This window comes from Cornus florida, unplaced genomic scaffold (assembly GCF_030987335.1).
Source record: "Cornus florida cultivar Cherokee Brave unplaced genomic scaffold, ASM3098733v1 CherokeeBrave_3.0.0_Hap2_Chr03, whole genome shotgun sequence".
Classification (NCBI taxonomy): domain Eukaryota; kingdom Viridiplantae; phylum Streptophyta; class Magnoliopsida; order Cornales; family Cornaceae; genus Cornus; species Cornus florida.
Window position 1 is genome coordinate 8,489,956 of NW_026775573.1, and position 11,358 is coordinate 8,501,313.

An 11,358-nucleotide genomic window follows, 5' to 3' on the forward strand; every position below is an offset into this window, starting at 1 on the left:
CCATAGAGACGCAAAACAGCCCGAGACAGGCACCCACCAGAACATACGCAAAGCCAGAGCCAGCAAGCTTGGCACCATGCATAGCAACAAACACTGCCCGGTAGGAAGAAATCCCAGGCAATAAGGGAGAAAAAACAGGGGAACTGGAAATATAACCATGAACAAGGGCAAGGCCAAAAGCACCTCAGAGACAGCTGAAAACCAAGGCTACCGGGCAGAGGAATGTACGTGTTGCTACACCATTTTAATTACACTTGTCTTTTTTTCTTCCAACAGTTGGCCCTCTGTTCTCTTTGGGATACGACCCTCATCTCCCTCACTCTTGTCTCAGACGCTTTGGGCTACCACCCTCATCTTTGTCACTATCATCTCGATCTTTGTCACTGTCATCTCGGTCTCTCTTTCCTTGGCTGGATTCTGCTGTGTCTCTCTCATATTGGTCAAGGGCTTCCTCAAATTGGTTGAGTTCTTTTAACCACGTAAACTCAGGACTTTCTTCATTAATATCATCAAGCTCTTTCTGAAGTTTAGCCTCAGAATCTTGTATTTTCTGTAACCCTTCGGGTGCGAAGAATTCCGCTGGCATAGCCAGGTATGCATAACCACTTTCTAGATCTGCTTCCGGAGTTTCTGTTATCTCCCCAAAAGTTTGAAGGCCCAGCTCTCGCATTCGCAATACCTGACTCCCTTCTGTTGGCTGCACGATCGCAGTATAATTATTCCACAACCTAATTTGGTTCTTCACTATCAACAATTTCCGTTCAAGATTTTTCTGCATAAACATCTGAGCAAGAAAATTATTTTCTTGTTAGTAGCCATGTATACAAAGTAACCAAGAAATTAAAATATCTGCAATTTAATTTCATTTTTGACCAACTTGCCTTCCTTTTCTTGTAGAATTCAAGTCTTATAGGAAAGAACTCCTTAAGAACTGCAAAAGGAAAAGAAATGAATATACAATAAAGCAATGTTATATATATATTATAAACAGAATAAACTGAGTTAGTCTATGTGGTATCAATTTTATACTTTGTTCAGGGCTTTCATATTTCTTTAGCATGCCTTCTGAGTCAAAAAGGTTCATGTTCCCTAGGTTGATTGGATAAGTAAGATCAAATTTCTTCAGCAAACCCTCTTTCCTGGCCTCGTCCAAATTCTCCTTGGTTAAGGAAACTTCAAAATCCACATTTGTGTCACTGTTGTGATCTCTGAAACCCTATAGAAAAATAAATACATAAAAATTTATAAATTATATGAAAAACATAACTGATTCATCTAAAATCCTAATAGCAACTCAGCATATGTCCAATTTCTAAGGTGGGTAGATGCCTCATTAACGTATAACTTGGTTTAAAGCTCAACATAGATTTTCTTCATTCGCGTCATCCTGAAGTGAAACCAAAGTGGTAATGATGATGGTGAGGAGTAGAACATAAAGAAGAAACAAGGCATGCGAAATTTTTCCAAGCAAAAAATTTCTTGGACAAAATCATGAGAAAGTTAAATCAAAGAACAATCTTGCTGGTAATACCATGAGTACATATTACTCAACTAAGCAGGCTCACAGCAAAACAATGTCAAGCAGGCATAGTTGTTAAAAAGCATATAAAAAGAAAGCATTTGGGAGGTTGTTCAAGTTCCTATTGGGCCACTAATATGTCTGTACTTGTATGCGTGTTGGAATGTTGGTACAATAAGGAGCAAAAAAAAATACCTCTATGAATGGATTTTCGCTTTTAGCATTCCCTGTCATGTTTGATTCCAGAAATTTTTTATACTTTTCGGTCCATTTTTGGATTGGTAACTCCTCAATCCGAACTGTAGTTTCATTTACTTCTTTTATCTTTCCTCTTGCAATGTAGCTGAGTTTCCCTTTTCTTGTTGTCTTTATATCTATGTCTCCCTTGAACCCTTTATACCAGGGTTTCATTGGATCTATTGGCTCTCCTCGCAGTAAATGCCTCAAATTGGAAACAATCTCTCTCGGATTGAAATTGGGGATATTCGAACTCCATCCACTTCCAATTCCTACACTTCCATTAGCCAGAATCATAGGTATAATTGGTATGTACCTGAACGATAAAACAAATTAGCTTCTCATTTGTGATACCTTCATTACCTACACAATGATTCACTTATCACTGGTAAAAAACTCACCAATTAGGTTCTACTGACATCCCATCTTCCTTTAGGTAAGTGAGCAAATTATCATCATGTTCCGGGAAGATGCTACGTGTGATAGGAGACAGCCGAGTGTATAGATACCTAGTACGAACTTTATCATCTGTGCCTCCCTGTTAATGAATGAATTAATCTTTTAAATCCAAGTTAAAGCAAACATAATGACTATTCATATCAATTTGGAGAACTAAGATTTTTTTGTTAGCCTCACGTTCAATCGACTTCCAAATTGCCCGATTGGTTGGAAAAGACTAATATTATTGGTGCCTACAAAATCTCGTGCCATGCGAACAATGGTATCGGCAAGAACACTCTCAGTGTGATGATAAGCCGTTTCCCTACATGCAAAACTTGCGAACGCTTCAACTTTTACTTCGCGGTTAAAGTTATACTTGAAAGAAGAGAAAAGTATTTTTCTCTGAGTAGGCTTTAGGCCGTCAACCACGGAAGCAATCGACCTATGAAGAACTGCTCTGGAAAAATGTATAAGCTCCTTGTTAACAAATTCCCTATATCCAATCAACTTTTGCTCTGGATTAATGTATTCACTAGTCTGCACAACAAATAATGAATTTAGAAAACAAATTTGTAATTGTTGTGGAGTTTTCTTCCAAAATGTCACATGAAGTCCAACCTTAGAAAGTCTTATCCAGTCCCTCCTTTCCTTTGTTTTTTTTTCATCGAAAAAAAATCGAATAGCTTTTCCCTTATCGTCACTGTCCCAAACAAATTCTTTAGTCAGTTTACCAATATCTTTAAAGTAGTTCCTTCCTTCCTCCGCTGTATGTGCTCCCGGTCCCTGCTAGGAAATTAGATGTGTTATTATAATAATATTGATACTAACCATCAAACATTTAATAAAATTTGAAAAAACAAACCTTATAATGCTTGATGAACCAATTACTTAAATTACCCCCCAAACTCTTCGTCCATGATTCATATTCGGGTATGGAATAAAATGATAATGTCCCATTTGTATTAGTGGCCTGTATCACAAAAGAAAATTAAGTTCACTCTCATTAAGATTGAAATATGGGATTAGGTAGTTCATAAACAATTGCATACCTTCACGATCGGTATAACCAACTCTACTAAGAAAGATGGAATTTGAAGGAGTGATGGCCAATGTTCATTAAAAAGATTAATAATTAGGCCTTTGAGATGAGAACCATCATGATCCTGGAAACACAAGTCAACTCCCTATTAGTAATGAATGTATTACCTAAACATAATTGTATTAAAGAGAAAACAAAAAAGTTACCGAATCCATCATAATCATCAAATGACCGTATCTCATATTTTCAAGAGTTTCGTCATACTTCTTTTGAATCTGTAGACCAAGAACTTTAATTATTGCCTTAATCTGAGCATTGTTCTCCAACTGTGCACTTTTTTCTCCTTGCACATTTAATAATTTGCCCTTCAATGAAAGTACCCCATAATAGTCGTTTCCAACTACGGAAATTCCAACCTCCTGTAAAATAGGTGTAAATGAGTAAAAATTAGGGATTGTGGATGTGGTGGTAGTGGTGTAGAGAATAAAGACTAAAAATTTGGTTTCACTGTTAGGCGTTGAAAAATGTAGGGTTTTTAATAACAACACATCATTCTAAGAAGTGAAAAGAAAATGGGATTAAAAGGCATGTGAGGATGGGGTTATTTCTTGTTTCTGTATTTGGATGGATCACCAACAAAAATAATAAATAAATAAATATCATTGTTTGGTGCAGTCTAAAGATTAGAATTTGTATAGGTAATTAAAAAAAATAGTGGAATATGTAGCTTTAGCCTGTAATTGATAATGATTCTAAAATTATTCACCTTCTCAATATTATCCAAGTCTTGTGAATTTACTTGTAGTTTTGGGAGAGCAAATGCTGGTGAGTCTTTGCATATGAAATATGACATGCACATCACATGGCAATGTACTATATTTGCATATGAAATATGACAGTTGTTCCAAATTTCATTGCAAATAGACAGAAGAATTGGACCTATAGAGTCCATGCCATGGTCATACGGAACAATTTTGGGACAGCAGATCATGTTCATTACATTTATCTCTACTTTTCTTAATGAAATACTCATATATAGAGCCCATAAATTTAGACGAAACCAAGTTATCTGAAAGACATAACTCTACATGAAAGTGTCCAACATTTTTTGTAGCATCTAGTGACCAAAATACCTGGAAAGGACCTGTCTTGGTCGGAGGAATAAAAGGATGTTAAAGAACATGAGCTAGTCAATAATTAATTACAAAACTGTGGACTTGAAGGCCTAATATGATGGAAGATTACTATTACATGTCCCTTGAAGGCATAACTTATAATTTTTGCATACATAAGTTTCCATGAACAATAAGAATATTATGATAAACAACAATGATACTTCAGTCATCCAAAGAAAACCACAAACTATGATGCCACAAAAAATGATATATTCTATTGAGCGGGCCAAAATTGCAAATTAACTATATATATTCTATTGAGCGGGCCAGGTCAGGGGACACGTGCCCCCTAGGCCTTAATTGGCTCTGCCTCTTATTATAATTATTAGATAAGTAATACAAGTTGAATGTAGAATAAAGTGAGAACTTACCGCAAGAGCCATTGCTGAGGCTCCCTCAGTCAAAATCAGTGTACATTTCTGATAGTCTATCCCTCCTGCATAGTAAGCGTCATTTAGATTGGAAATGCCGTAGATTTTATTTCCCCTCCCCTCTGTTATGTCACTTATTGTAATGTTCTTCAATTTTTTCCCCAACAGTCTCTCTTCGGTCTCTTGCTTAACCTTGGCAACTGCGATGATTTTCAGCAATAAAAATATAGTTCCATGAAATAGTAAATTGATTTTTTTTTTTTTTTTGGATAAACATCTCTAATAAATAATGATGCAAACCTTTTTGTAAGAACTCTTGTGAGAGTTCTAATTCGGAACAAAAACGATTTTGGGAAACGACTAAGTTTTCTTTTTCAAGTGTCCCAAACTGAGGATTGTCAATAACAACATTAAGGAACACCCATAAATTTGACAGATCTTTAGCATCGAGTTTGGTATTCTCATTCTCCTCAGTCTCATTCTCCCCATTTACATTTGTAAGGTAATCTTTGATTTGTTCAGTGATGTAATTTACATGAGTCCCACCTACGCTCGTGGCACATCCATTTACAAAGCTAACCTGTAAAAACAAGTATATCCACGTGCAAAATTCAAGCTCCAGAAATAAATGAAGACTTAATTGATGTACTTGTATTTATCATTTCTTTTCACTACCTGCTGAAAGTGCCCGTCACTTGAACTCACGCAAATCTCACACCTCTCATTGATCTTTTGTGTAATCCTAAGAAAATTACTAAAACTGATTAGCAGATCCAATTAAATATAATAGGAATAAGAACTATAAATAGAAAGATCCAAAGAGAGAACCTGGGAATGGGATCGAGTATGTCCTTGGAGGAATATTGCATATACAATTCGACATAATCAAAAAATGATTTTATAAGAACCTGTTCCCCATTTAATTCAACATTCACAGTCTCTCCGAGGTATGCTGCTAATTCGATCACCCTCTTTCTCATCATGGCAACAATATCATCTTCAAGATGGATCATATCAAACTTTTTCAAGTCGGGCTTAAATGAAACCCTAGTCCAGTTTTCATCATCGGTGCAATCACTTATTACAGGCGAAAGTTTCATTTCCATGTTGTTTATGAAAACCTTCAGATCATCACAACATTTTTATACAAATTAGTATGCACGTATAGATGATATGGTTAATTTATTGAATAGAAGTTTCAATTTGATATGATAAGAAAAGTGTTAGGAGCAGCAAAGATGAGAGAAGTTAGTCTGCACGTATAGATGGTATCAAATTGAAACAAACTCCCTGAATCTAATAAATGAAACCTTAAATCTCTGCAATTCACATATAAAATTTTAAATCACCATCTCATGCCTAATTAAGAATCAAGAAAGAAGAACCCAAAACAAACAAATATACATAACAATACCAATTTATTGAGCCTAAGCCGTTAGAACAGAGGTGGACATTTTTTTGCATAGAAAGAGAAATAATACCCAATTCCTAAGCCCTTAGTACAGAAAAGTAAACAAGAAGACAGAATATACACCAACAAAACAATGAACTAATATAATGAGTAAACCAAAGCAAAGTAAATGTGAAAAATAAAAAATGGACATACTCCCCTGTTTTTGACCATGATTTTCTTATACCTGCTTGTATCTCTTCCGACGCTTGCCATCGGCAGTCTCAACTACAAACTTAGTGGAGAAGCTATTCACAATCTTTGCGCCAAAGCCATTCCGGCCAACGGTAGCCTTGCCGCCCCTATCACTGTCGATTGTAGTGGTCTGGAAGAATTGCCCAAACAACAGTTCGGGCACGTACACATCCATGCCCCGATGCATCTCCACTGGGAGACCAGAACCATTATTCCACACACTGATACAGCCCTGTTCCACGTCAATCTCCACCTTCACTGAGTCCATCGTCGGGTCACGCTGCTTGTGGTCGGAGACATTGAGGAGGATTTCTTGAAATATGTTGTACAGGCAGGGGACGTACGTGACGAGTCGTTGGACCAATCCCCCGTTCTCATAGACCCAGCAGGTTTTTGTTTCCTTACCGAGCGAACCCAAATACGTTTCTGGTCGGAAGGCTTCGTGTTTCTGGTAGTCCTCTTCCATTCTCAACCCTCCCTGGTATTCCACTTCTATTCTCAACCCTTCTTACAAGAGAGATAAAAAGAAAGAGAGGATGGTTGAGGTTCAACCCTTACAGAGATAAAAAAAAAAAAGAGTGAATGGTTGAGATTTCAAGAGAGATAAAAAGAGTGGAGGGATGGTTGAACTTTTTCATCAACTGAAGTGGGCAGACAAGATTACAGAGACAACTAAGAATACACACATAAGTGGTAAGGAGCAGTACTATCATGCAGCCTAAAATGAAGAAGAAAAACAGTGCTACAACTAAGCCTACGGTGCTACAAGCAAATTGTTTTTTTTTATTTATTTATTATTATTATTATTATTTTTTTTATCTTAGAACAACATTCAGGCCTTTTTTAGAATGCTACCATAAGTCAAGCATTTAGAATTGAACTTTGACTAATATTAACTTTGACTAATATTAGGGGATAATTATATAAATATAGACTTTTGGAGGCTAATTTAGTCCCGAATCAAAGTCATAGAACTTTTTCAAATTTTGGCGTCAATATGAAAATACATTGTATTATTATGAAATTTGTTGCAGTGGGAACGATTTAAGAGTTTCAACAATGTAAGATAAAAATTAAACCAAAATAACAAATTCAAAAGTTGACACTTTAATATAAGGAATCTCTCTTTCTTTTTTCTTTTTTTTTCCTTTTGTCTTTTTTTAACTTCAAAGGGTAATAAAGTGGTTTTTTTTTTTTTTTTTTTTTCCTGGTAATTAATAAAATGGATTTTTTTTTTTTTTCTTATCTACTTATCATTTTATAGGAGTTAGTACTCCTCGTCTCTCCCTCACACTGGCATTATTAATTATATATTTTTTAGTTATTCTTATTATCCATATCAATATTCTCATTTTAGTTAAATTGAAAAAGAACAAATCTAAATTAAAGTTTAATTTAATATATTTATTTCATTTATTATTTAGAAATTACTTTTTCTTTCGCCTGATAAAAGGAGCTGATATCCATAATTTTGTTTTACAAAGGAGGCTATATGTGAAGGAGAAATTAGGAGTGCCTGCTATTTATTAGCGAGACAAGGAAGATTGCTTCACATAGAATTCCAAAGACAAAGATATTCGCCAAAATTAACCGCTGATTAGATAAAAATAAAAAAATAAAAAAATAACCTTATCATAAAATGAGTGAAAATTGAGAGTTTATGTGGCGGATTTGTTTAAATTGAAAAAAAATAATGTTGGTAATGATGACTTTAATTTTTATCCTACTGTTTTAAAAAGAGTATCTATTTTGAAGAATCGTAACTTTTATAAATTGAAAAGTCACCGTTCCCAAAAAAAATACTCTTTTTAAGATAGAGGGAGTATAATATTATTGAACTTTATAAAATAAGAAAAATAAACATTAAAAACACTTTTGTCATTTGATCTTAGAAAAGAATATGGTAAAGGAGTGTATTTATAAAATATTGGAGTGTAAATATCAACATCTTCCTATAAAAATTACATTTTTTTTCCTAAATTAAAGACAAAAATACCCATACTAATTGATTCGATTATTTATGAATTGAATGAGGTAGGAAAATATAAATTCATAATTCTAGACAAATTATTAATGAATTGGTTGAGTTCTGTATAATAATTCAATTTCACTTAAAAAAAAATAGAGTATACCTTTTAAAAGGAGAAGTTATATTTGATAAAAAAATAAAAAATCTAAAATTTCATATCATACTACTATTTTCTTTTTGTCGTTTCTTTCCTTGGCTTTTTTCGTAGTATCTCCTCCTCTGAAGATCGACGTCGGTCTCTCCTTCTATTTCAATATATACCGCGTTACAAAAATACTAATATATTTACCTGAACAAGGAGGCATTTCATTTCATTTTTTTAGTGCAGCTTTAGTAAATTATTCTATACCCAAATATCTTTACCATTCGAATTGTACAAGTTTTTATTTATATTCTTTTATTTATTTTATTTATAAAAAGAAAAAGGAAAAAAGAAGAAGATTAAAGTCCTTGTCTTTATTTATATATATTTTTTAAGGAAGTAAAGCAATCACAGGCGCGCACATCCATGATTTCACTAGGGTCGAACTCAGATCCCTTTTTGGGAAGTTGGGGTTGGTACCGTGGGGGCAACTTGATCATTTGGTTAGTCTTATGTCCTTTTGATAATGAATATAACTCTCCAATTAGAATTCTAAGTTTGAGGTTCCAGGCCATCTGCAGCGGGCTCGCGGAAGCCCAATTTCCGTGAGCCAAGGGCCTGTTGGGCGCCCAGCGCCCTATTTTTTTTGTTTTATTTGCTGCAAAACAGCACGGTTTTGGGCTGCCAGTTTTGTCTTATGCAGTGCTTACTGGAACAGTGGCCAAACAGAGGCACTGTTTGGCAGAATTATTTTTAAAAAAAAAAAACTTAAAAATAGGTTATTTTGAGCTCTTTTTGAGAAAAATTTTTTTTAAAAAAAATTCATTAAATAAAAAATATATTGTATCAAAAAAAAAAAAAATTTATTTGGGCCAAAAATAAATTAAAAAAGCTTTTTCTTTTTTTTTTTTCCCTTTAAAATTTGTTTTTTTTTTTAAAAATTTTTTTTGCTTTAAATTTTAAATGTGTATCACAAACAACGCATTTGGCCATTCAGACACTGTTTGGACGACACAAATAGTGCCTTAACGGCTATAATTTTAAAATATATATATATAATTTTTTTTTTAACTTTTGTAAAAAAAAAATTAAAATTACAAATTCATCTTCTTATTCCCATAGGATTTTGTAATCCTTATTTTCTTATTCCAATTCATTAAAAAAAAATCCTTATTTTGTAATCCTTATTTGGTAATCCTTATTTATTCGGGCCAAAAATAAATAAAAAAAGCTTTTTTAAAAAACTTTTTATAAAAAAAATAATTAAAATTACAAATATAGCTGTTACAAATATAGCGTTAAAAATATAGCCGTTACGGATATAGCCGTTTAGGAAAAGTTAAAAAATAAAAATAAAAATAAAAAAATTAATTTTAATTTTAATTTTTTATTATTATTTTTTTTTTAGAGAGAAAATTCGGAGAGTCTGATGGAGTGCATGTTTCTGGAGAGCGAAAACTGTTGACGTGGCTCTTAGAATTGCTGATGTGACTTTTGGAAAAGCTGATGTGGCGTTTTTAAAGAGCCAAAATCTGAAGAGATTGGTGCAGATGGCCTAATTATAAAATATGGAGTTTCTGAGACCAATTTTTAAAGTGATGGAGTTAAAGTCAATATTTTTAAAAGTTTGTGAATTTTTTTGAAGTTATGAATATAAAAAACCGACTGTTTATTTGTCAAAATTGTTCTTACTAATTTTTATGTATTACTTTTGTATATATAAATATCACTATTGTGTAGAATGACCCACTATACACAGGATACAACTATGACAAAAATTGATTAAGGATGCAAGATTATTTTACCTGTTGTGGGCCAAGATCCAATTTAAAAGCATTTTAAGTATCGTTGTTATAGTACAGAGTAGTAATTTTGTATCAGTAATAGAAAAATAATTGCTTCAAATTTGGTTCAAATCGATAGACACGTGATGATGTGGGATCCGCCACCAAATAGCATTACCAGTGTTGATGAGAAATATTATACATAAATTATACTCATCTTTTTTAAAATTTAGACAAATTACATACAAGTAAAACTTTTCACTTATTATTTGTTTTGACCTCTCTTAATATTTGACATGTTTGTTTAATAACACTCCCTCATATTAATAAAAATTTAAAAATTACTTAGTTGCTCTTTTCTTATGCTAAAATACCTTAATGGTTATATTTTGACAAAAAGTAAAATTTTGTAAAGGATCAAAAAGATATAGAAGAATAATTTTACATTATAAAAATATATTATTTATTAGTTTTTTAATAAATTATAAAAATATTTTTATACATTGAATTCTTAATTTAGGATTTTATTGATATATTTTGATATAGAATTGTTGTAATGTATTTATTGAAATAGATTTTATATTTACTTCTCTAATTAAATTTTCTTTTATTGAATTTCATCATTTCTTACAACTATATTATTGTTACTATTATTAGTATTTCTCCTCTAATTAGATATCCTTTTATCTAATTTCAGTAATTCAGTTTTTAAAAATTATATATTTTCTTCTATAATTAAATTTCCTATTACTATATTATTATTATTATTATTATTTCCTACTACTATATTATTCAAAAAGTTTTTTAGTATTATACATTTCCTTCTCTGACTAGGTCTTTTTTTTATTAAATTTTATTATTTCCTACTGTATTATTATTATTATTGTTTCATTCTCTAATTAGATTTCTTTTTATTGAATTAAATAAATAATTTTTTATATTTTATATTTTCTTCTCTAATTAATTTTTTATTTATTGAATTTCAATTTTTCTGCTACTATATTATTATTAGCAGTAGTATTTCATTCTCTAATTA

At 32.3% G+C, this 11,358-nt stretch overlaps 1 protein-coding gene across 1 annotated transcript; it reads right to left on the reverse strand.

Annotated features, from left to right (window-relative positions):
• Positions 1-316: 316 nt before the first annotated feature.
• LOC132301054 (DNA topoisomerase 2-like) lies at positions 317-6,893 on the reverse strand. Its single transcript, XM_059798343.1, has 15 exons — positions 6,420-6,893; positions 5,611-5,903; positions 5,458-5,524; positions 5,083-5,362; positions 4,783-4,982; positions 3,571-3,655; positions 3,247-3,377; positions 3,060-3,167; positions 2,804-2,980; positions 2,393-2,734; positions 2,158-2,294; positions 1,715-2,072; positions 1,030-1,216; positions 882-931; positions 317-784 (listed from the first exon to the last, which is right to left on the reverse strand). The coding sequence occupies exons 1-15, from the start codon at positions 6,891-6,893 to the stop codon at positions 317-319; spliced, it is 3,357 nt and encodes a 1,118-aa protein (XP_059654326.1).
• Positions 6,894-11,358: the final 4,465 nt, after the last annotated feature.